A 25,980-nucleotide genomic window follows, 5' to 3' on the forward strand; every position below is an offset into this window, starting at 1 on the left:
AAATTGATTTTTCCCTAGTTTACACTTTGATGGTTAGGCCTTCGGGGAGTCTTCAGGGGCTTTTGCAGGGCATGGCAGTTCCAGCTCCCACCTCATCTGGCCTGAAGCCTTGTCCGCGTTGGCCCTGTTCAGCTCAGGAAACCAAGGCTCTTGGTGTTGGTCAGACAGTTCTGAGGCAGCCCGTAGCTTCAGGGCTGCCTTCTGTTCTGGTTTGACAGTATTCTTATCGGCTTTGGCCTCTGTTGATTTTTACTTCCTAGAGATCAGCTATGCATTTAAAAGGGTGTTTTGTGTATCTTACTCGGCATTTCTAGATGTTTGGAGAGGAACGTTTTTCAGAATAGCTACACTCATACTATAGGAAGTTGAAGCCTCGTATTTTGTTTCTATCTAAAGTATAGCTAAGTATTGATATTCTGATTCTTGCGATGTTTTGGTTCTTAAGAACTGTAACACTAATGATCATATTAAATAACGTTAAGTCACAATGTTAGTTTATTAAAAAGCATGTGTACATGCATCGCACATAGATACTCAGGCTTCCAGCCCATCTGAATGATGATTTTTATTTTGAAAGCATTCATTCAGAAAAATTACACCACCGCTTTGTGCTATGACACGGCAAGATCTCCAATAAGGGATCTTGATTCCTGATGTGGTGGCAGTTCTAATAATTACGAATTCGCAGGACAGTATTCTCTTCACCAGCCTGCTGCCACGTCAACACTGTCCACGTCTAAAGCATGTTCTGGCACTGTCTTTCCTCAGAGCAGCGCCAGTGGATTCTGCTCACGGCATCAGCACTCGTGTTTTCCACGCCGCAAATGATAAAGTCCCCTTATTTTCCTTCTTCTCCACAAGCCTGCCAAGCCTCCCAAGCCTCCCGAGCCTCCCATCTGCGGGGCCTGTGGATTCCCACTCAGCGCAGAGAGCAGCGAGGCAGGGCCTCCAGTCACACTTAGGCGTGAATCCCAACTCTTGACTCCTCCGGTGCTGTGTCCTTACACAAACCACTTAACCTTCGTCAAACGAAGAAAACCACAGCACCTGCCCTCACGGATGCGTGAGGAATCAAGGAGGTAATGCACGTGAAGCGCTTACCGGGTCGCCTGGCTCAGAATGCTCAGTAAAGGAGAGCCGCTGTGCTGTTCTCCTTGTTGTTGTCATCATGGCAAACAGGTCTTAACGGAGTCTTCTTTCTCCATCAGGGTTTACTGCCTTCCTGCCCGTTCAGCTTGCCACTTCTCTCCACGAGGCACATATGACCTCCGGCCTCCGGCCCGAACTATGGCAAAAGGCCCCCGGCTGGTCTCGCCGCCTGGTCGCACTTCCTCCTCCTTCTGTGCTACACCCGATCAGGGTTATCAGAAACACTTCTGACCATACACTGGCAAAGTCAGGAATCTTCCTGGGCTCCCCTTTGCCTTCCTATAGCTTAAGATCCAAAGCCCTTCCCCTACATCACGATCTCATCAGATATATTTAGAGCCCCTGAGAATACCCTGAAAGCTGTAAAGTACCAGATGAAAGCTAGCGCAGTCATCACCACCCCCACTGGCTGTAGGCGGCTTTTCACGTGCCCGGCTCATTGCCACAGCTCAGCTTTAAGAGGGCGGGACTGCGACCTACTTCAGTTTATGTTACCATAGCAGCTGACTCCGTACCCTGAATGTGAAGGGTATACCTCCACATTTGATAGATTGAATACCATGTAAATTACTGCATCCAAATATAGGGATCAAAGTGTTTTATTGGAGCTCTTGCCGTATATCTTAGTGGGGTCAAATGGTTGCGTGAGTTTTCTGAATGAATGGTTTCACTCAGTGGGCCTGGAAGCCTTGAGTATCTGTGTGCAGTGCTTGTACGTGTGCTTTTTTTGTTAATTTTTTGTTGTTATTTATTTGGGGGAGAGAGAGAGAGAGAGGGAGACACAGAATCCAAAGCAGGCTTCAGGCTCTGAGCTGTCAGCACAGAGCCCAATGCAGGGCTCAAACTCCCGAACTGTGAGATCATGACCTGAACTGAAGTCAGACGCTTAACCGACTGAGCCACCCAGGCGCCCCTTGTACATGTGCTTTTAAGTATAGCAATGTATTAAGTTTGAGTTAGCGTTACTTAATTTGATTATTGATCTAAGAACAAATTTCAGATGCATCGCCTCCTGGATCCGTGCAACAAGCCTGTGCTGCAGGCAGACCGTCAACTGCAATGATTGAATGACTTGTCCATGTTAAGAGAAGAAAGCAGAGCTTGGATCTGGGGTAGATAAGCTCTTCTTACTCCAGATTCCTGTTCTGGGCAGGAAACAGCTCTCCAAGCCCCTGGTACTCTCTTGATCAGTACTTAAAATATTCACACTCAATTGATCAGCATTTCCTTCATTAGAAATGTAGTTTTTTAATTTGTCATTTCAAAGATTAAAAACCTAGAGGGGCACCTGGGTGGCTCGGTTATTTAAGTGTCTAACTCTGGCTCAGGTCATGATCTCATGGTATGTGGAGTTCAAGTCTCACATCGGGCCCACAGCTGGCAGCAAAGAGCCTGCTTGGGATTCTCGTTCTCTCCTCTCTCTCTGCCCCTCCCCCGCTCTTGCTTTTTTTTTCTCTCTCTCTCAAAATAAATAAATAAACTTAAAAAGTAATAAAGATCTAGAAACAAAAAGGAGGGTTTAATAGATGTCATTGTTTTTCTGAGTTGTATACATTTTCAATCAGGACTTCGTATAGGCTGCAGCCTGATGAAGCTTCCGCCTCCTTCTGCCTCCACGGGTAATGTTTGCATTTTGGAAGCCAGCCTGGTTACAGGTCCATTTGTCTTTAACATTTGCTCTCTTAGGGGAAAACGGAACCCATCACAGTGGTGAAGCTGCTGGCCTGCTTCGATGACCTCGTGGCCGCGGGCACAGCCTCTGGGAGAGTTGCTGTTTTTCAGCTTGTGTCTTCCTTGCCAGGGAGAAATAAACAAGTAAGTACGAGTCGCTTTAGCATTTCTTAACTTCTTGGCCAGTTCCTCGTGGATTTTAAAATGAAAACTCATCTGCCCAGAAAACACACACTCAGAAAAGCTTAACCCTATGCTCTTTATAATCAGATACCATTTTTGTTCTTGATAGGATGCTTGGCAGAATGCACATTTGGGTAATTTAAATTTTGCTTAATATTCTCTGGCCATCCTCTATCAGTTTTAAAATAAATACCCAGATGGAACTTTGTGCAGGGTTTTGCGTGGAAAACAAGGTTGGGAAAACTAGCTTCTCCGTAGGTAGGAGGGACTGTATAATCCCTTGGCCACGAGCCCCATCTCACATCTTTTCTTTCTTGTGCGCATTTTTATCGTTCGTTCCTAGCTTCGGAGATTTGATGTCACCGGTATTCACAAAAATAGCATAACAGCTCTGGCTTGGAGCCCCAATGGAATGAAATTGTTCTCTGGAGATGACAAAGGGAAAATTGTGTATTCTTCTCTGGATCTAGACCAGGTAAAATTGTTTCCAGAAATATTTTTCGCCTTCTTATATTCGGAGAAATTATATCCATAATTACATTTTAGTCAAACAGTTTGCATCCTCAGTCATTGCCCCTTCATAATGTCAACGATTATTTTGTAACGTTTGCCTTCAAGGACGTCTCTCACTTTTCTAAGCTTCCCCTCCTGTGACTAAAGGGTCGGCCTTTGTCTCCACTGGAGCCTTCCTTCACAGTGTTCATCCTCCTGTGTCTAAGCATGTGGAAGGGTCCTGAGAAAAAGACGCCATGTCATTCTGGTCTCCCAGAAGGGTGTGTAGGAGCCGCAGGAAGCATTGCGTAATCATGACTGTGGGCTGGACAGAGGTCAGTGCTTTCTGGGTAGAGAGCTCCGCCCCCGGCCAAGCCCCGCCCAGGCCCCTCCCCTCACGTGGGAGGGCGTGGCAGAGGAGGAGGAGGGCCCAGCCCGCGTGTCTGCTGTTTTGTTTCATCCTGAGCCGTGTGTGCTTGGCTCCAGTCAGGAGATGAAGAACCCCAGGCTCCATGACCCAGTCACCAGCCCTGGGTCCCCCGCGGGTTTCACACTGAGTTTCTGCTCTAAAGCCCACGCCTCTCCCGCCGCGTGTGTGGCTCTGTGCGCCCCTGTGCTTCACCTCGTCACGCGAGGGACACAGACCGGCCCCGCGAGACTGGGCGTTCCTCGCGCATTGTAGAAATTTAGCAATTACTGGCCAACTGGCTTTTAGCCCCTCTGATCCAAGACTGCCCTGTTACAAGTTTTCTCTAGCAGTAGTTCTTGAAGTTTTTGGTCTCAGGACCCTTCTACACGCTTAAAAGGAGGACCCCAGGGGCGCCTGGGTGGCTCAGTCAGTTGATCTACTGAGTGAGGCAGATCTTTTCAAATGTGTCAATTTTGATTATATAATATCAGAGAAGGCATCTTTGTTAATATCATGATCATCCTGATCAGAAAAGTCTTTAGCTACTGGGAATTGGTCAAGTTCACAAGTGTGGATAAAGTTTTCAATTGTAATCCTCAGTTGAAAACTTGATATTTATTGTCAGTAACGCACACTATTACTCGTCATTAAAGTGACAAGGTCCGTTTGGTCCATCTTGAAAATGTCTGCCAAATACCCAAGTTTGAGTAATTCTAGTATGTCCGGTAAAACGGTGTCCTGTGGGGGGGAAAAAAAAAGCCACTGGTTGAGCTCACAGCTTTTAGAGTCGAACAAGTGCTTTTGCGTGACAGAACCAGAGAACCTCAGGATGCGGCAGCCGGGCCACTGTGTCACACAAAATACAAAGCCGTGCGTACCCACGAGCAAGGATGTGATGCAGTTATAATTGTTCTGCCCCAGAGCCCGTCTTCAGTGAAACGCGCATTTTTGTCATGAGTGCGTGGTGCTGGAGGGCACAGTGACAGATAGTGGGCTCAGTGCCCCGTTCTGCCCACCGTGGCTTTTGTGTCAGAGCAAATGTCAGCTCAGTGAAAAAGACAGCTGCAACCTAGCGTTATAATGAAGATAATGTTGACCTTGCAGACCCTTTGAAAGGGTCTTAGGGACCCTTGAGGACTGCAGACCATACTTTGAGAACCTGTTCTGCAGGAAAGCCTTAGGTTATTAAGGGTCTCTGTGTCGTCCCTCCCTTCTGTTGAGGCTTTCAGGCAGCACTGCTCGTGAGCCTGCATTTCAGGAAGTAGAGAGAAAGCCACATGCAGAAAACAGTATCCTCGTCACACTGAGAACTTTTTTTCCCAGCTTTATTGATAGGTTCTGGGAGTTTTGTTTTTGTTTTTTTTTTAAGATAAAGTACAAAGAGATTTACATAAATAGGTATGGGAGTGTGTGCGATTTTGCAAAATTAATACAATGAATTGAGTTCCATCATAAGTCAAAAACTGAAAAGCTACAGTTTATGTAATGACAAATGCGGAGGAAAATCTGCTTTTTTTTGGTAATGTTTATTTATTTCTGAGACAGAGAGAGACAGAGGGGGAGGGGCAGAGAGAGAGGGAGACACAGAATCTGAAGCAGGCTCCAGGTTCTATCAGCACAGAGCCCGACGCGGGGCTTGAACTCACAAACCATGAGATCATGACCTGAGCAGAAATCAGTCGCTCAATCGACTGAGCCACCCAGGCGCCCGGAAAATCTGCTTTAAAAGCACTCAGTGTCCGGAGAGAATGAGAATCTCTCTATCGTTATGGTGTCGGTGGTTATAGGACTGTATGTGTTTGCCAAAATCCATAGAATTGTGTATCTTGAACAGGTAAATTTTATTGTATGTAAATTTTACCAGTCAATCTGATTGCTGCTTTTCTCTCCCACCCCCAAAAGTTCTGCGATAGAGCATCAGTTTTTCTTACTCAATTGAAGAAACTGGTTCAGGAGAAAAGTAACATATAGAAACAGACTTTTGACACCAAGAATTAGAGTTTGTGTTAGCAGTAAAATGCCTTCTAGAATTTTACTTTGTTCTCCAATATATTTGCCACCATTTCAGTTTCTTTCTTCTGTTTTTTATGACCCTTTCAGTTGGCAAGGATATAATGTCCCCAAAATTGCTTTGAGCTCTTTGGGGGGATGAGTGTCTTGTGACCTTAGGTAATAGTTGTCACAAATAATCTTATGGAAAGTCCTGTTGTATTCTGTTAGTGTAAACAATAGTCCTAGTGCAATACGTTTCCGCTTTGGCCTTTATGGACCCTTCTTTGAATGCTCCCCTGAAAACATTTTAAAAGAAATTATACAAAATCTTTAAACATTTCTTGTCAAACTTGATGGAACCTGAGGTAGGTGTTGACATTGTTTTCTCATTAGTAAGAACTTTTCCAAATAATTTCATCATAGTGGGTTGACATCGAATCTGTTGGGAATGAACATACATTTTAAGGTGTAAATTGACTCCACATTGAGTTGGGTTTAACTGGCCCCTCCTACAGGGCGTCTGTAACTCCCATTTGGTGTTAGAAGAGCCATCTTCAATCGTGCAGCTGGATTATAGCCAGAAAGTTCTGCTCGTGTCTACACTACAAAGAAGCCTGCTTTTTTACACGGAAGAGAAGTCTGTCAAGCAGATTGGAACACAACCAAGGAAAAGGTGAGCGTCACACATGCCCCAGCGTGGCGGTTACAGAGGGGCCTTAAGTTTTCCTAGGTCACCTTGCCTAGGTTACCCTAGGCAAGCCCACAGTGGCTCTAAGCCTGGGGTCCCCCGACGGGTCCCTAACCTGCTTGGCCGCCTGTGCCAGCATCAGATGGGGAAAGCTCATCCCTCTCATCTGCTGCAGGGACCTGCAAGCATGGCCACTCTGCCTCGAGTGCCAGAATCCGGAAAGTCTCCGAGGTGGTCTGCTCTGGGTCCGCCACAGGAGGGGTGACGGTCCCCTCTGCACTGTGCAGGCTGTGCCGGGTCGGGGGTAACTGGTAGACGAGGCGGATGTGAGCCCGCCGTCACGGATGCTTGAGAAACTCAGCGGGAAAGTTGTTAACAGCGGTGTCACCTACTGTGGATCTGTGAGGGGTGCTGTCAAGCTCCTCCTGGGCCTGGGGGTGACAGCAGACTTCCTGGGGGAGTGAGCGAGGGAGGAGTGGAACTGGCCAAGAGGAGTGGGGAGGCTCTGGAGGGGAGGCTGCCAGGCTGAGAGCCCGTCCCCCCGTTTACCTGCCACCTGGAAGGACAGGGGGAGAAGGGCTAGGCCAAGTCCAGCCGCCTACCAGCCGTGCGGGAAGAGGCAGCCGAGCGCATGGGTGACCTCCCTGCCGGAAACACGCTTGTAGAGCTCGGGGCCCGGTTTGTGTGGCGGTGGGGTCAGTGAGGAGGGGCTGGATAGAGTGGTGGGGCCACCCCCTCATTCTGAGCAGAGAGGGACGGAGAGCCGAGTGGGGTCAGCAGGAGGGGGTGGGGGCCGGCAGCTTATAAATCGGGCGGCAGGATTTGGAGACGGTCCTGGTAAAGGGGCACTGTTGCCAACTGAGAATCAGAGGGGCAGGGTGGCAGGTGGGCTGGGGAGTGTGGAGAGCAGGCTGACGAGGAGACGTGGTGGCATTGGCCGTGCCCTCGAGGGAGGGCCCACGGAGGCTGGTGGTGACAGCTGTGCTGGTGACGATGGCCCGGAGAAGGGGAGGTCGGACGGGAGGAGCATGATAGCCCTTAGCTCATAAAAGATCTGGTCATGCCTTCCTTTGGCTTCTGTTTTCTGTGCTGACTACCCGCTCGATTCTGTCAACAGTTTGCCCTTTCTGTAACCGTAATGTCCCTGTTAACAGCCCCTGGAAGCGTAAGCACAGTAGAATTTGGAGCTTGGGCCCCGTGGTTGTGCACGTCTTCATCTTGCCTTTCCCTCTGCCAGCGTCCCCCTCTTCTGCTTTGCGTCCTGTCCTGGTTCGTCATCAGGGTCCTACTTTATCGTGTCTTTTTGGAAGGATAGTGGAGTATAAAGAGAGATAAAGACCAGTTACTTTTCACATGGATAAGCCAATAGCATTTCTCCTAAAACCTGGTCTTCTAGCCTCTTGTGTGGAAACACAAGCCACTCTCCATGAGCCCCTCCTGGTGCCTGTGAGTAGTCAGGTCTTCTGGCCTGGGCCAGGCCCTGTCCCAGGCTGCAGACACCAACAAATGTGTTCCCTTTCTCTCCGGGAAGTATATTTCCCTGAGCATTAGTGAAGTGGGGATAACACAGAATAAATGGAAAAGCTGTTTACAGGCTTGTTTTTCTGTTGTGTGCTATTTTATTATTTTCTTAAGCTTTTTTTTTTAAGTTAGTGTTCTTTTTAATTTTTTAATGTTTTATTAATTTTTGAGAGAGAGAGAGAGAGAGAGAGAGAATGAGCAGGGGAGGGGCAGAGAGAGAGAGGGAGACACAGAACCCGAAGCAGGCTCCAGGCTCTGAGCTGTCAGCACAGATCCTGATGCGGGGCTCGAACCCACAAACCGTGAGATCGTGACCTGAGCTGAAGTCTGACGCTCAACCCACTGAGCCACCCAGGCGCCCCTGTTGGGTGCTATTTTAGATTGTAGTTCAGAAAGGGCATCTGCTGTGTCTACCCTCCGGAAGCAGGGTTTCAGTCAGCAGGTATTGGGTGCGTGCCTGCCGGGCAGCAGCGTGCGGCGGACGGCAGTGAGCCAGGGGACAGACATGTCGCCACGCCCCGGCAGGACGAATGTGAGCGAGGGGACGCGTGTCCCCCCTCCAGCAGGACGGATGTGTAGGCTACAGTGCACGCTGTGGACACTGTGGACCAGTCAGGGTGAAGCATCACAGGTGGGGGTGGCACGCTCTTTAGAACAGTCGGGAAGGGCTTCTGTGGAGAAGCGCCGTTGGAGCCGAAGCCTCAAGCGTGGGAAGGGCCGGTGGAGGAGCATTCTGGTCTCAGGGAGCGGAACATGCCGAGGCCGCGGATCGGGCCAGGGGGCAATGTTTGTGGAGCCGGAGGGGCCCGGGGTGACCGTGGAGAGGTGCAGGTGTAAAATGAGATTGCAAAGGAGGCCCTGAGCCAGCTTGGGGGCGGGGGCCGGAGGGACCACATGCTGTCGCCCGAGTTATTCGAGGCATAACAGAAAGCCATTGAAGTGCTTTAGGCAGCACTTTAGCAACCTGAGCGACCTCTCGGAGCTCACCCTGCTTCTGTGTGGAGACTTCATCGGAGATGGGCAGGAGGGGGGCGGTGAGGAGCAGGCGTGGAGGCTGGCCCCTGGTGGTGGCCGTCAGCGGGGAGCCGTGATTCGGAGGTAGGAAGCACGGGGCTGGACGGTGGTTTGGGTAGAGGGGCAAGGGGGAGAAAGGACTAGATTTCGGTGCTTCTGGCTACGGCAGCGAGGCGGCGGCGGTGGGCGCACCGCTGGGAGCCTGGGCTTGCGGTCTAGACTTCCGTTCTGTTGAGTGGGGGTGCTTGTTAGGTCGCCAAGTGGGAGTCACAGTGAGGAGGGACATAGACAGGTCTCAGCCAGAGACAGAAATTCAGTCATTACCTACAGGTGACACCGAGACCTCTGACACCGGGTGTTTACGTAGGGACGTTGTGTGTTCACGTGACATTAAAAAATCCTTACCAAGTCTCTGCTGTGGCCAGCACCTTTCTCGGTCTGAGGAGACAGCTGTGAACAGGGAAAGGCTCTACTCTCAGGGCTCCCGTTCCTGGGGTGGGAGGCTGACATTAAATGTGTTCTAGAATGTTCGTAGTAATAAATCGGACTAGATTTGGACTAGAGCATATGGGCCAGAGAGGAGGGAGCGGGGGACACGGCCGTGTGCCGTGGATACGCAGCAGGGGTGGTGGGGACCGGGGCAGACTCCTGAAGGAAGGGCAGGAGGACTCACGAGAGGACCTCGGCGAGAAGCAGGAGCAGTGCACGCGCCAGGCACCCGAGGGTTTGGGGAGCAGCAAGGCCAGGTGTGTGTGGAGCAGAGGAGGGGCCCGGGCGGGACGCCATGCGGCAGGCTTTGCGGCCTCGCCGGGGGCCGCTTTCTTCCGGCACGCCGGCCCTTGTGAACGGCTCCGACCAGGACAAGTCACCCGCGCTGTCCTGGGAGGGGCGAGAGTGGCGGCTCAGGGGGGCAGTCCGGGGCTCAGGCCAGGGCAGGGCGCTGGGAATGCTCGCAGGGCAGAGCTGACCGGGCGGGGAGTGAGAGAAAGAGATCAGCCAGAGGCTGCGGCCTGAGCCGTGGGTCGGGTGGGGGGTGGGGGGCGGGGCCTGGGGGAGAGGCCAGAACAGTGTTGTGGACGAGGTGGCACAGTCTTCCTCCCTGTGGAGAGCCGGAGGGGCAGGTGGAGGGCAGGCGCACGCTTGGGAGCCCGTAGCATGAGGGCGGCAGTTAGAGCTCGCCCCCCGGCGTGATGGTAACTGGAGGAGGGCAGTCAGGGGAGGGAGAAGTTGGGGGCTACGCGGGGGGGGGGGGGGTGTCACGGGGCTGTCAGAGCTGCTGACGGCCCGAGAGACGGCCTGAGACAGACCTTCGGATTTGGCAGCCTTGGCAGCCCGGTGGCTGCACGCGGCCTTGCTTATGAGAGAGGCCGGGGCCTGGAGGGGCTGAGGGCCTGGGGGGGCCAGGATAGCCGTGTGCGGAGACAGCTGGTTTTTGTCAGAGGGAACACACACGGCGTAAGGGGCGCCTGGTGGGGAGCGGGTCTGGTGGGAGGTTTGTAGAGACGGACCGTGAGGCCGGCGCCGGGTGGCTGGCACGGGCCGGCACGGAGGTTGAGATGTTGGCGCCTGTCGTGGCCTCCCTGGAGCCCGCTGGCGGGCCACCCCAGAGGGCGCGGGGCTTGGACGGGGCCGGGTGTTCTCGGCAGGGAGCAGGGCGTGGGCACAGGTACGCTCGCAGGCAGGGAACCTCAGCGGGGGTGGGTTGTGCTCTTCGGATGGAGGTGGCGACCCCACTCAGACCGGACCAGGTAAGACACATGTTACGCCCAGAAGATCTCAGAGACCCCAGCCGTCCCCAAGCGTGTTGTGTCTCTGCTGTCCTCAGGGTTTATCTCCAGGTCTGTGTTGCACTGTTTCACACGGGGACCGTCCGGTCGTCGGGGCCCCTGCACGTTGCAGTCACGTGGAGTGCGTGCCCCTGCAGAGCCAGCATCAAGTTCTGGAGCAGGGTCCCCACCCTCGTGCCCGTGTGACGGTCTGTGGGCAGTTGGCCACGGAGCCTTGTGTCACCCATCTTAGATTTTCTTTGTCCCGTGTCAGGCCCTCTGTCCACGCTCAGCATTTCAGGTCTCTGGCACCATAAATTATACATCACGTTAGAGAACACTCCTTTCAGGGGCGCCTGGGGGGCTCTGTTGGGTGTCCGACTCTTGATTTCGGCTCAGGTCATGATCTCACGGTTCGTGGTTTTAGCCCCGCATCGGGCTCTGTGCCGACAGGGTGGAGACCGCGGGGGATTCTCTGTCTGTCTTTCTCCTTGCCCCTCCCCTGCTCATGCATACTCTCTCTCAAAATAAATAAACTTAAAAAAACATAAAAAACACCCTTTTCATATTAATGTGGCTCATAAAGGGAATTAAAGTGGTTTTTAAAGTCATCAGTGATTTTTCTGGAAATGACCTCCACCAGAATTAAGTAGGTAGGTTAACTCAGTTATGATTTTAGAACCCCGCGATGCTTAGACCTTAAAGGTTGGAGTCTGAGGGACCCATCCAGAATGACATCAGGTGCTGCAGAATCGGACCGCGAGTGGGTGGATGGAGGCCAAGCCAGCGGTTTAGGACAACTCGCCCCTCACTCTAGCTAGTTATCTCCAACTTCACTGCCTTCCCTCGGCTCACTCACCACACGTAGCAGTTCCTCAGAGCCAGCCAGCCACCCACCAGGACCCCGTCGACACGTTCCTTCCCCCAGAGGGCCCGCCCGCCCCTCAGCCGGGTGGTAGTCCTGGGTTTGGCCCTCTGGTGCCCCGGGCAGGACACGTCCCATCTGGACTGTGGGGCAGCCCTTTGAGCCTCACTCGGATACAGCGCCAGCCAGGTGCCCGCACGGCAGTTCCCGCACACGTGCCGTCTGCCCCGGCGTGTTCGCAGACACGGGCAGGGTCTCGCCTCCTTCGCCTTTCATGTGGCCCCCAGCACTGGGTCTTACATAATGCAGGAACTCCCCACGCGTTTGTTAAAATGAGTGCATGAGTGACCTAAGGTGAGCAAATCAAAATGGGAGTGACAAGAGATTTTTCAGAGGACCTATAAATAGAAGGAAAACAGTTAACAGTTGGATCACCAAGTAGAAATTGATTTGACAGGAAGGGCAAGAGGAAGAGATTACGGGATGTTCCGTAGAACTCGTTTGGGTCTATTTAGTGAATCTTTCCAGAACAGATCCACCAAAGGCAGTAATCGAGCACGATGCCGATTTTAGCGCTGTCCATGAATGATCTACAGCGTAGAACACTCTTGGCTAATCTAACAATCTTCGTTTCAAAGTGAACTTGATATTCGATGTCCTCCTTGGACCTTGTCCAGAAGGATTGAGTTACCGGAGCCAGAGGGACCTAGGGGGATACTGAAGTGCAGAGAAATGTCCAGATAAGTTTATCTGTGTGGCTGTGTGGGATGCGCTCTGGGGACAGCCCCTCAGGAGGGCCACACGGTGGCACCCCACAGGGCTCTGCTGTGTGCTGGGAGGGTGAGGAGAGCGTAGGGAGCACATAGGTAGGGAGCACGCAGTGGGGACATGGATGGACCCACGGGTAGCTCCCGGCTGTGGGTCCCTGTAGCCCTGTGGGTGGCTGGTGAGCATTGTGAGACATAGTGTCACCAGCAGTGCTTTTGTGCCTTCAGAGATTGTGTCACTTAATCCTCACTTAACCTTTGAGATGGGGAGAATAACCCCTGGTTTACCGATTAGGAAACTGAGAGCCAGGAAGGTTGCAACCACATGGCAATTCTATGTCAGGGCTAGAAATTGAGCCCAGCTGTCAATCTAGAGCCAGTGCTCTTTCTACTGTTGAAAATCAGAGACGTACAAGGGCGCGTGGGTGGCTTAGTAGGTTAAACATCCAACTCTTGATTTCTTTCGGCTCAGGTCATGGTCTCACGGTTTATGAGTTCGAGCCCCGGGTCAGGCTCCTTGCTGACAGCACAGAGCCTGCTTCGGATTCTCTCTCCCTCCTGCATGTGCACGCCCTCTCTCTCTCAAAATAAATAAATGTTAAAAAAAAAATTAGAAGCGTTTTGGAGAGAGGATCAGCAGGACTCAGGGCTGGACTGAAACTTTTTTTTTCTTTGTAATGGTTATTCATTTTTCAGAGAAAGAGAGAGCGCACGAGCACACAGGTGGAGGAAGAGCAGAGAGAGAGGGGGACACAGAATCCGAAGCAGGCACCAGGCTCCGAGCTGTCAGCACAGAGCCTGACGCGGGGCTCGAACCCACAAGTTGTCAGATCATGACCTGAGCCGAAGTTGGACGCTTAACCGACTGAGCCACCCAGGCGCCCCTGAAACTTTTTTCTAAATTTTTTATTTCTTTTAGAGAGAGAGAGAGAGAATGAGGGGGAGAGGGGCAGAGGGAGGGAGACAGAATCCCAAGCACACTCCATGGTCAGCGCAGAGCCTGACACAGAGCTCAGCCTCACAACCCTGGGATCATGACCTGAGCCAAAATCAGGAGTTGGACGCTCAGCTGACTGAGCCACGCAGCGCCCCTGGACTGAAACTCTTAAACTTTCAGGTCTGGCAGGAGCCTGAGATCAGGCAAAGTCGAGGGACAGTGAGAACTCAGAGGGGTGCCTGGGTGGCCCAGTTAGGGAAGCGTGTAACTCTTGATCCCAGGGTTGTGAGTTTGAGCCCCACGTTCAGTATAGAGATTACTTAAAAAATAGGATCTTTAAAAAAAAAAAAAAAAAAGAACTTCAGGATTACTGGTGGAAACATAGGTTGGTATAATCACGTTGAAAAAAGTTTGAAATTGTCTTCCAAACCTGAATTTGTTCTTATCCAGAAACCCAGCAGTTACCCAACAGAGCAGTGGTTCCATCTCTGAAAGGTCCTTGACAGACTCTTACACCTGTGCACTAGGAGGTCTGTGCGAAAATGCTCAGGGCACTACTGTTTAAAATAAAAATGTAGAAATAATGCAAATGCTCATCAGCAAGAAAGTGAATAAATAACTTGTGGACTACTGTGTAGCAGTCAGAATGAATGAGGTATAGCTTTTTTATCAGTAAAGATAAACCTTAAAAATATAATGTTAAGGGGCTCCTGGGTGGCTCAGTCGGTTGAGCATCCACCTCGTGATTTCGGCTCAGATCATGATCCCAGGTTGTGTGATCGAGCCCCACATGGGGCTCTGTGCTGACAGCACAGAACCTGCTTGGGATTGTCTCTCTCCTTCTCTCTGCCCCTCTTCTACTCATGTGTGCACTCTCTCTCTCTGTGTTTCACAATAAATAAATAAACTTAAAGCAAGTTGCAAAAGTATACAAATGGCATCATACTTTTTTTATACAAATAAAATTGTAAATTTCATAGTGTTTAGGAATACATAGGTATGTGGTTAAACTGTCAGTAAAAGTAAGGGAATAATAAACACAAAATTCAGTCTAGTGGTCATACCTGGGGAACAGAGGGGCAGGAACTTTTTTAGGAACATGAGAGAACATCAGCAGTGTCGCTGATGATTTATTTCTGAAGTTGAGGGATGAATTCCCAGGTGTGCACTTCATTTATTAGACTTCATAACTTTTATGTACCTATAAATGCGTATATGTAATATAGTATATATATATAATTTATATATATGATATATACGATAAAACATATATAAAGCATACATTCTTTTGTGTTAGGTATTTCATAATTAAAAAAAATTTTTTAATGTTTATTTAATTTTGAGAGAGAGACAGAGATAGAGCATGAGTGGGGAAGGGGCAGGGGGAGAAGGAGACACAGGATCCAAAACAGGCTCCAGGCTCCGGGCTGTCAGCACAGGGCCTGATGTGGGCTCGAACCCACGAGCTGTGAGATCATGACCTGAGCCAAAGTTGGATGCTTCACCAACTGAGCCACCCAGGTGCCCCCATAATTTTAAAAATAGAGAAAAAATACCACGCCTGGGGACCAGAAGAGAAGCAGGTTCCTATGATGGGTTTAGACTCAGTTGTAGGCGTGATGCTCATTCATTGGGATGTGGGAGTGAGTACAGCAATCAGACGTTAAAAGGAACAGAATTTCCGAACAGGGGGAGGATAGTCAGACCTGGATTTGTCCGCATCTGCTTCAGTTTCCTTTTCTCGGACACAGGAGCTGTACTGTTCGCCACACAGGGCTGTGGTGAGGATTGAGCCAGAGGGTGGAGACAGAGCCTGGGGCCTGGCACCATAATAGTCACCATGAATTGGGATACTGGCTTAACAGTACTGGGTACACAGTTCTGAGGGGGTTGCAGGAAGTATGATACAGAGACCTTGTCCTCTGTGGGCAGAGATGACAATATGGTTCCATTAACAACAACAAAACAAAAACAACAACAACAACAAAAAAAAAAACATAGGAGAGGTTCTGAAAAGACATTAATCTTGTTTGGGCTTAGCCAAAAAATTCTTATTACAGTTGATATCAAGGGTTGACAACCATGGCTTTAAATCAGTTCATATTTGTTTTTTTTCTTTTTTTTTTTTCTTGTAATTTCAGCACTGGGAAATTTGGAGCTTGTTTTATACCAGGGCTCTGTAAGCAAAGTGATCTGACTTTGTATGCGTCACGGCCTGGGCTCCGGCTCTGGAAGGCGGACATCCGTGGGACTGTTCAAGCCACGTTTATCTTAAAAGATGTCTTTGCCGGAGGAGTCAAGCCTTTCGAACTGTACCCACGTCTGGAATCCTCCAACAGGGGAAGTTGCAGCTTACCTGAGAAGCACCTGGGGCTCGTTTCATGTTTCTTCCAAGAAGGCTGGGTGTTGAGTTGGAATGAATATAGCATTTACCTTCTAGACACCGTCAACCAGGTAAGTGACGTGATCGCACCACAGCTTTGGTGTCTGTAGGATGTTCATCCACAGACTGTCTCTCAGGATGATAGAAGGAACAATATTGATCCTAATGCTTTACTTTTTTCCATTGAGTCAGTTAAGGAAATCAAGTGATGGTCTGATTATTTTGTAGATTTGAAGAAATGTTTGGTTTTGGTAGAACCTTCTAGCTGTTCTGCCTCTAAGCAGGAGTCTTGTCTGCCCTACCTGGAACTTGAGGGCAGAGTTAGTTGGGTTGGGGCCACCAAGCTGCCTTTTTGCCCCGAGTTGGTTTCTCTTCCTAAGGAGCACTTTGAAAGGCATTTTTGTATTCTTCACGTACAGACAACTTCAGTCTTCTTTCTCTGGGTACTCCAGGAACTTGATACACACTTGGTAGTTAGTGGGGTCGAAACGTTTGGTGATTACACATCAGTTCCTTTCTTCTGAGCCCTCACCCCCAGTGCTTTTCCCAACAGGTGCAATTAACTTCATTTTAGACGTAGAGAAACGGAGACAAAGGGTCTGTCCGTGTGCGCGTTATGGCTGCCGTCAGAGTCTTTCAGACTAAGGGCACGTTTTTAGCTATTCCTCACGGTTATTAAAAATTAACAAAGAATTTAGACGCTTTTCTCTCTCCACTGAATGGCCTCTTGTTTGTATTGTTGGCCGAAAAGAGAATTTTTAAAACTTGTTGCATGCTCTGGACATCCCAGGTGGCATCGGGGCCTCTCCCCGCCCCCCGTTCGTCCAGAGCTGTGAAGTGCAGTGCACATGAGTCTCTCCCACAGGAGCACACACAGTAGGGGCCTAGCCCAGGCAGCTCATCACTGCAGCCCCGGAGCGACGTGCCCGTGGACGTTTGTCCAGAGTGCTGTGAGCTGTGATGAGTCCTGGGCAGGGCAGGGCCACTGAGGCTGAGCTCGCCGGGGTCCGTTACCCAAGGAGGTGGTGTCTGAATCGAGTTGGAACTCTCCCAGGGAACAAGAGTCAGGAAAGGAGTCTGAGCAGAGGCCATGGCGTCATGGAGGAACAAGGCTGGGGTTTGGACTGGCCCGTTCCACTCGGGGCACCTGTACCACAGCCCAGGGCAGTTGTGGGAGGATGACGGGCAGGTCCAGCCGAGGAGGCTGAGCTCCACGTCCAAGGGGGTCGGGCGCAGGTGGGACGCGGTTCCGAGTGGCTGAGAGGTGGGGCAGACAACCCGCTCGGTCTCGTGAGTTTACTGGCAAGGTGACTGACTCCAGGTCACGTGCCTGTCAGATATTACCTGCTTTGGCTCTGAATTACTCTTTTTAAATTTAATCTCTACACCCAATGTGGGGTTTGAACTTACCACCCTGAGACCCAGAGTCCTGAGCTCCCCTGACAGAGCCAGCCAGGGGCCCTGCTTCAAATTACTCTTCAGAAGTTTCAGAAAGTGGCCATAACAAAGCACAGTTGTCATTTGACTTCGTAGGACCCCTGCACATGTTTGTGTGTTTTCAGCTATTACTGTTGCCTGGTTGTGTGATTTTCTTTTCTTTTCTTTTCTTTCCTTTTTTGGACAGGCTACAATTGCTGGTTTGGAAGGATCTGGTGATATTGTGTCTGTTTCCTGCACAGAAAACGAAATATTTTTCTTAAAGGGAGATAGGAACATTATAAGAATTTCAAGCAGACCTGAAGGACTGGCATCAATAGGTTTGTATTTGTCATAAAGTGTACTGTGTGTACGTAATTGTAGTTTACCATTTACAAACCCTCCCATCGCTTCGCTTTTTCTAAACAGGTATTTGGAGGGTTTCCTGTGCTTCTTAAAATACGGTTTACGAGACTTTTCTTGAAGCTTACCTATTTCACAGCCTCCCGTTTGGTAGAGTGGCTCCGTGGGTCTGGAGGGTGGGAGGCTGGGCGAGGAGGGAGAGCACAGCACCCACATGACTGCTCTCTGGTGTTCGGACGGCGTGTGGGATTAGTACTTCAGAAGATAGAGATTTGCCAAGATTTTAGAACATTTAAATCTGTTATCTGGGACATATCCTTTGCCCTTAACACAGTTCTTCTTATCGCATTGATTATTCTCTCTGCTTTTGACCTTTTTCTGTAATTCATACAAGCCCAGGTTCTAACGAGTGAATTGTCACACACGTTCTCACGCACACTTCGGTGGTCTGGGGCTCATCGGCAAGCTTGTTCCTGACGGTGACGACAGTGGTGTGGGCCCCACCCCCCCTCCCTCCACTCCGCTCTCCTCTCTGTCCTTGTCCTGTCTCTGTCACTCGCCTTGTTCTCCCTGTGTTCCAGAGACCACTAAGCACACGGCATTCCTGGCCTTGTAAGGTCCTGAGAACAACCTTAAATGGAAGGTACTGGTTTCATAGACGAGGAGACTGGGACTTAGGAAGATGCAGCTCCCCCTCCCCAGCCAGGCCCCCTTCCTCCCCGGGGTTGGAGCGGCCTCATCCCCTCCTTGCTCGCCGCACTCCTGTGGCCACCGTTGATGAGGTGGCCTGCAGGGCACCCCGTCCTCCAGCTGCCAGCCCTCTCCGAGCCCTTGCCCTCTCCCACTCACCCGGGCACTTAGCAGGCCCGAACGCTAGGTGTGTGGTGCTCTAGGACGTGGCCCGCTTCTGGCAGGATGGTGCTCCCTGCACCCTCCCCACTCCTTATTGAAGACCCAGGTCAGGGATTCCTGCATTTTTGAAACTTTCCCTGAGTGCTTCAGTTAAGTCAGCCCTCTCTTCACTTGAGTGCCCAGGGAGCTCTCTCCTGCCCTTCTGACCATGGAGCCATTCACTTACTATGTACCTTACCCCACAAAATAGTAAACTTTTTGGTTGCAAGGATCTTGTGACTCCGCTTCGTGGGCCTACGCAGCACATGGCACGTAGAAAGAAGACCCTGAGTATCTGTTAATTCGTGGTGTCCCCATTTCACAGATTAGAAAACCAAGGACTAGGGGGGTAAGTGACAAGCCCCAAGCCAGTCAGCACGTCTTCTGATTTCTGCTTCTGCCAGCATTTCTCCTCTTCCTCCTGCCTTGCCGCGCTGGTCAGAAATGGGGCCCCTTTGCTGTAGCCACGGCCTTGCGGGGTCCTGGCCTCAGGGGCATCTTTGCTGTTACTTCTCTCGCCAGCATGAGCTCGCATCTGAGTCCCTGCAAGCGAGGGGGTGGAGGTCCTGGACCGAAGGGTGTGCGGGTCGCAAACCCCAGGCCTTCTGAGCAGAGCAAGGCGGGGAAGAGGAGCCCCGGGGGGCAGGCCGCTGGGCTCCATGCGACAGGCCTGCCTGAGGCCTTACTCCAGCCTCATCTCTTTTCGTAATGTTTAGAGTACAAACCGCAGCGAGGAGGAAATTGTACCGAACAGTGTCTCATTAGCCACATATTTACCTCTCGGAAAGATGAGTGTCATAAGGGCTGTCTTGGCCCCGAATTAACCATCTCTTAAGATATGGCCAGGTGGGGCTGGGGCGGCAAGTGAATTACCTCTTAAGTCAGAGGGTGAGTCGGGATAAATACTCCAAATTCTAGTCGTGGAAAGTGCGTAAGTTCTGACTTTTGAGTTTCTGAGCTGGCGTTGTCAGTGTCGTCAGGGGCAGCGTGGCCCCTGGAGACAAGTAAGCTCTACACCACTGCCTTCCGGCAGGACTCTCTCACAGCGATGAACATGGTCTGTATCTGCTCTGACCGGTAGGTGGCCGCTGCCCACACATGAGTGCCACAGAATTTTAAATTTCATTTGGCTTTGACGGGAAATAGCTGCATGTGGCAGTGGCCACTGTATTGACAGGGGAGCTCTGGACCCAGACCTGCCACCAACCTGCGTGCTCTTTGACAAGTCGCTTCCCTGCCCGGGCTTCACGCAGAGCAGAACCCTCCCTGTTAGCCCCCAGTGTGCACGCCACGGCCGACAGTCTGCCCCCGACGACCCTCACAAGAGGACGGGGATTCCCGTCTGTCTGGTTGATGGCCCCAGAACGGTGTGGGGCACATCGTGGGTACTCGGTCACAAACAGGTGGCTGAACGGGTAAAGTGGTCCCTAGTCCTGTGGCTGGAACCCTTCTGGCCACAGTGACTCTGGTGTCGTGTTGAGAAGGATGCTGCTCTCTGCTTGCTCTGGACGCTGCCTTGTTAACATACTTCTCCATCCTGACTTGGTGCTAGCAGGAAATCACCTTCACTCCTTGAATTTCAAGAAATAGGATTAGAGGAGGGCACCTGGGTGGCTCAGTTGGTTAAGAAATAGGATTAGAGGTACACGTGTGTTTTTCAAGTGCCTCTCGAGTAGTAGTATATTAGGGCGTGGTCTAAGTATGGGATATCACTAAGCCCATTTCTCTTCTTTATAAATTCTTTGTGAATTGATGTGAGAAATGCTGTATACTTAGTGGCGTTCCCGGACTCTTGAGTTATTTGCAAAAGGCAGCTGTGGGGAATCCTTTTCCTGATTTGGGTATGTGCGCTTCCTGCAGCCCAGAACCGTTTGTTGGAATCTTCTGTGCGATTCTTTTAGTTTCGTTAGTTTCTCTGACTCCGGCAGGCTGGTGTTCAGCAGGGTTAGCAGACCTGAATGAGAGCACGTCGACTATCTTGTAACCAGTAGTAAAACCCATCCCTCCTTTCCCAGCGCGAGACAGCCTGGAGACGTCCAGGTGCACAGAGCAGGTGTCCGGGCAGCGCGCGGAGAAGCCGTCGGGGGTCACAGTTTCTGAGACGAGGCTCAGGGGCTCTTCCGTGGCCAGCTCCGTGGCCAGCGAGCCACGGAGCAGGAGCAGTTCTCTCAACTCCACCGACAGTGGCTCCGGGCTCCAGGCGGCGCCAGAGCCGGGGAGGGGTGGCCAGCCCGCCTCACAGAGATTCAGCGTGATCAGCTCAGAAGAGTTTGAGCAGGAGCTCGTGGTGAAGCCGCTGAAAGTGAGAAAGAAGAGGAAGAAGAAGTCAGGTACGGCCTGTGGCACCGCACGCGCTGACTCCTCACGTAGGGGGTGCTGCCCTCACGGAGCGAGCGCCTGCCCACTCGGGTGAGGGGAGGCAGGGAGGGTCTGCGGCCATCACGTGTCCCCCTCTGTGGAGGGGCTTTGCCGTGAAGCATTTCGTAAGTTGCAAAAGAGCGCCACGCACACGTAAAGCGCTTCCGCGAGGTTTAAATCCTGTAACGTGCACCTGCGTACTTACCGCCCTGCTTGCTGGCCCTGGGGTTCCACTTCTCAATATTCAGGTAAAAATTTGGATCTATCTACATATACCATGTGTTAGACCAGAGTCTGTGAACCCGGGTGGAAGGAAAGTCATGGAGGCAGAGGGATCACTACGTTTGGGGTTGGCTGTGTTACAGACGTGCGATCTAACAGAGAACTCGTTTAACTCTGCTCCTTGGTTCCTGTTAGGCCTCCCTAGCTACAGATACCGCAGTATCGAAGGACAGGTATCGGACTGCTGAGCGTTTTAATCATTTTAAACAGTTGATCTGTAGTCCATCTGTTCCTTTGTTTTTTCCCCTTAACATTTCTTGAGCGAGGCCTCAGAGCCCATCAGCCTGTCTGACGGTTGCGTCCATTTAAAACACCTCTGCGTTAGGATAATTCATACTTCACTTAGGTTTCCGTCGTTTAAGATGCATTTTTTCTTGAGCCAAAATTTTGTTTTTTAGTCTCTTACCGTTTATGCAGAGTCATCCGTCATCTTAAACGTTCTTATTTTAAATTAGAAGGTGGAAGCCGGAGTGCCTGCCACAGTTCCCTTGAGTCAACTCCCTGCTGTGAGTTTCCGGGTGACAGTCCCCAGTCCTTGAGCACAGACCTGCTGTCCATGACCTCAAGTTTGGGCAGCATTGTGGATCGCTCGAGCACAGAGTCTCCTGACCGGGAGAGTAACCTCAGCGGAGAGGTGAATGGTGTCCTGCAGGAGAATAATGACCCCGAAGCGTTCAGTGTCCTGGAGGTGCCTGAGCCTGCCCCTGACGTACTGAATGAAGGGCGTGACAGTAGACCTGAAAGTCCACGATGGAACCACCCAGGCGAGACGGAGCCACACAGGGGAGTGTGGACTTCACTCTTGGAGCTGAGAGAGGCTGTGGAAGGCAGTGATGTTACCGACCTCAGAGAGGATCCTTGCCCCGCAGACGAGGGACTGAATAGCAGACAGTCACCCTGGCGAGAACAGGCCCGGGAAGCAGGGGACATGGAGCCCGATGACCCCCAAAGCACTTTTTCTGAAGCCCCCTTCCTAGACTCACCCCCGGTGCCTTCAAGCCTCAGCTGGGCCCCCCACGCGGAGCAGCGGCTGCCGGGGACCAGAGCTGGCGAAGGCAGTGCCGAGGGACCCGGCAAGGGGCAGGGCTTCCTAACGCACGTGGAGGCCCCCGGCCACCTCGGCTCATCTCCCTGGCACGCTGTCACTGACAGTGACACAGGCCCAAAGGAAATGGCGGCCTCGGAACGTGACCTGGGGAGTGCGGGAGGACGGCGGACTCCCCCGGTCTCTGCCTTGGCGACTCGCACCCGTGAGCCGCGGCTGGAGCAGCCTTCCCGGGACCAGGTGTTAACGTCCAGCGACGAGGAGGACATCTATGCCCAAGGGTTGCCTTCATCTTCTTCGGAGACGAGCGTGACTGAGCTCGGGGGTAGTCGCTCCCTGCAGGACCTGAGCCAGCCCGGCACAGAAGACACCGGGCTGCTAAAGTCAGATCAGGTATGTGGGTTTGTGGCGGCCAGTTTCCTGTGGGTCCACCCGACGATGCACGCGGTTAAGGAGGGGGACTCTCAGTCACCCTGCATAAGGAGATTTCTTTAAAGTGCTTGCTTTTCTTAGCAGATGATTCTTATTCAATGTATTTGGTTTCAAAACTAACCACGTATTGTGACTTTTCCTGCTGAGTAGTTGTGAGGCCCAGATTATGAGTGTGAACTTAGGTGTGCTTTCCCCAGATGTACCACTGGATTCCCTCGATGCCGATATGTGTATCGTTTGGGCAGCTCTCACCGCCTGCTGGACACCGTTAAGCACTTTATGAGTCCACCTCATTTACTCTAAAAACAAAACAAACTGTGAAGTTGGCGCTGCCGTGGTCCCCGTTTTACAGCGGAGGGAACCGCAACTCGGTTAAACGGCTTGCACAGGTCCCATAGCAAGTGGAGCGCAGGGCTGGCCCCGGGACCGTCTCCCAGCCTCTGTGCCGTCCCGCCTTCAGAATGAAATGTCCCGCTTACTTGCTTTGAGACCAATGCCGAAAGGTTAGACCTTCCCCTCGGTCCCGCCTGCACCCACCCCCTCTTGAGAGCCCTCGGTTGCAGGCCCCGCGGCACGTGGACGGCCAGTTGGGATCTCAGAGTCTTGAGGAGGCAGACATACGTGCCGATCGTCTCAGCTGAGCGAGACTCTGGGCCGATGGAGGAGAGCACAGGGCGGGGCTCTGGGAAGCTGCGAGGCTCCAGCCAGGCAGACGACGTCCTGGGAGGGCAGGCTGTTGGGATTCTAGGCCAGAACTCTAGAAAAGCCCTCCCCTGGGTGATCGGGAACCTGGCACTCGGAGGACTTCTCCCCCACCTGCTGACAGTCTTCCCCCCCATCCCAGTAGCTGGAAAAGCCCAGAAATTTTGCGGCACGTTGGGGAGGAGGTTGAGAAAGACTTGTCACGGGGCGCAGGGCCAGATTGGCAAGGGTCGGGCGCCATTCTCTGTGAAGCAGTTGACTTGCATATTCAAGTGATTGTGCAGGTACATCGATTTCTTCTGCAGCTTCAGAAAACTGTCAAACTACAACGACTTCATTTAGCTTTGATTTTTAAAAAGAATCCAAGCAGCCAAACTGTTGGTCTACAAAATTCTGCCAGGCTGAGCATCTTGGCCAGATTTCCATCAGCCACACGGTGTGCCCCATGTCCAGTGATGGGGACCGTATTTAAAACACTAGGTAGCGTATCTGCAAGGATCGGAGGCACGAAATAGCAATTTGCACAAACGTTGTATAAAGCGCGGTACGCCTGTGCACAAAGCACCACATTAGGAAGGTGTTCTCGGATGACACGGTGTTAGCCGGGGATGCTGTGGGGTCCCAGTAGGGGACGGCAACTCCCATTTCAGAGTGCTCGCTTCTCTTCGAGCACGGCCCAGAGACAGCGGGTCCCCGCCTGTCTTCTCAGAGATCCTCGGGTCTGCGAGCTGAAGGACGCCCTGAATGCTTGGCCTGCTGATGAGAGCACGACAGCGCAGCTCTGTCCTCTGCCACAGAACTCACCAGGCTCTGTCCTTGTCAGTTTGCAGAGAGCTGGATGGGGTACTCTGGCCCCGGCTACGGCATACTCAGCCTGGCGGTCTCCGAGAAGTACATCTGGTGCCTGGACTACAAAGGCGGCCTGTTCTGCAGCGCGCTGCCGGGCGCCGGGCTACGCTGGCAGAAGTTCGAAGACGCCGTCCAGCAGGTGGCAGTCTCACCCTCAGGTCGGCCTCCCCGGCTCCCTGCTGGCACCCCTGCAGCCCGCCTCACACACAGTGGGCCCTGCAGTGGCCCCATCCCTTCGGCAGACCGTCCCGTTCCTCCCGTTCCTCCCATTCCTGCAGGTTTGGGGGGTTTTCTCCCACAGAACAGGGGTCACTCCATTTGACATCAGTTAACAAATAGAGTAAATGGATGTCTAGTTTGAATTTTTGTTTTGTTTATTAATTGCAATGGTGACACATGAAATTGTTTTTATAAGCTATACAAATAGCTTGAATTTGGGGGGTATTTTTGAGAGATTAACATACCTCTTATAAAAAGAAAATCTGTTTCAAAAATGAAGGCCTTTGGGCTGATTGAAAAATAAAATGTGTTTGTTTCCTATTGTTGCTTTAACGCAACTGAACTAATGAAGGTGGGCCTGTGGATGTGTTGGATATGTTCAGATCATTTGGTTTCCTTCCTAGAAATTATTTTTTAATGAGCGATGTGTATGCTTTAGCCAAATAATCTACTCCCTGAGCGTAGAAGAAAAATGTGTTCATTCTCACAAGCCGTACTTAGGCTAACCATTTTTAGTGAACCATAGCAGAAGTTTCCTGAATGAGGTTCGACCAGACTTTCAGCCTGTACTTCCCCTACCTGTCTAGAATCATTTGCTCATCTGTTTCGTCATAATGTTGGCCACTTCACCTATTAGGGGGTAGGTAGGTAGAATAGAAGTATTTCTATGCATTTGCCTCATAGTAACGAACTTATTGTTGGGACATTGGAATAGAAGTCAGACATTGGAGGGACGCCTGGGTGGCTCAGTCTGTTAAGTGTCTGACCCTTGATTTCAGTTCAGGTCTTTTTTTTTTTTTTTTTTTTATGTTTGTTTATTTTGAGAGAGAGTCTTCCTGAGCGGGGGAGAGGCAGAGAGAGGGAGAATCCCAAGCAGGCTCTGCATTGTCAGCACAGAGCCCGAAGCAGGGCCTGAACCCACGAACCGTGAGATAATGACCTGTCAGCTCAGGTCTTGATCTCAGGGTTGTGAGTTGGAGCCCCACATTGAGCGCTGCACTGGGCATGAAGCCTATTTAAAAAAAAAAAAGAAGGAGGAGGAAGAGAAGGAGAAGTCAGACAGTAGAATAGAAATCAGACAAAACGTACTCTGTGGCCTTTGACTCCTCCTCTGTAACTTCAGTGTGCCTTCAGCTGGATTTCCTTTGACCCTTTCCAGGTCACTGTTTAAAATACTAGTTTGTTGGGGCGCCTGGGTGGCGCAGTCGGTTAAGCGTCCGACTTCAGCCAGGTCACGATCTCGCGGTCCGTGAGTTCGAGCCCCGCGTCAGGCTCTGGGCTGATGGCTCGGAGCCTGGAGCCTGCTTCCGATTCTGTGTCTCCCTCTCTCTCTGCCCCTCCCCCGTTCATGCTCTGTCTCTCTCTGTCCCAAAAATAAATAAAAAACGTTGAAAAAAAAAAAAATTTAAAAAAAAAAAAAAAATACTAGTTTGTTCAAGGTTGCTTTGTTTTAGCTCTTTGCTTATTTGAAAATTATTTTTCCTTAGTGGCTGAGACATAGTGTATTTTGTTAGCGGGCCTTATATAACTGTGCGTTTTCATTCTTTCTCTGTCATTCGCTTCTGGGTTCATCTCCCCAGCCATCT

At 51.3% G+C, this 25,980-nt stretch overlaps 1 protein-coding gene across 5 annotated transcripts in view; it reads left to right on the forward strand.

The window, feature by feature from the left end:
- The window catches only part of TECPR2 (tectonin beta-propeller repeat containing 2), a 107,952-nt gene that overhangs the window by 26,462 nt on the left and 55,510 nt on the right, over positions 1-25,980 (forward strand). For all 5 annotated transcript variants that reach the window (XM_060620772.3, XM_060620769.3, XM_081795999.1 and 2 more), the window contains 8 exons: positions 2,836-2,964; positions 3,347-3,478; positions 6,412-6,569; positions 15,596-15,908; positions 17,462-17,594; positions 20,523-20,837; positions 21,603-22,585; positions 24,150-24,333. In XM_060620772.3, coding sequence (XP_060476755.3) covers positions 2,836-2,964; positions 3,347-3,478; positions 6,412-6,569; positions 15,596-15,908; positions 17,462-17,594; positions 20,523-20,837; positions 21,603-22,585; positions 24,150-24,333 — 2,347 coding nt within the window. The remainder of the gene's footprint in view (positions 1-2,835; positions 2,965-3,346; positions 3,479-6,411; positions 6,570-15,595; positions 15,909-17,461; positions 17,595-20,522; positions 20,838-21,602; positions 22,586-24,149; positions 24,334-25,980) is intronic.

Source organism: Panthera onca, chromosome B3 (assembly GCF_046562875.1).
Source record: "Panthera onca isolate mPanOnc1 chromosome B3, mPanOnc1 haplotype 2, whole genome shotgun sequence".
In the NCBI taxonomy this organism is placed as follows: Eukaryota; Metazoa; Chordata; class Mammalia; order Carnivora; family Felidae; genus Panthera; species Panthera onca.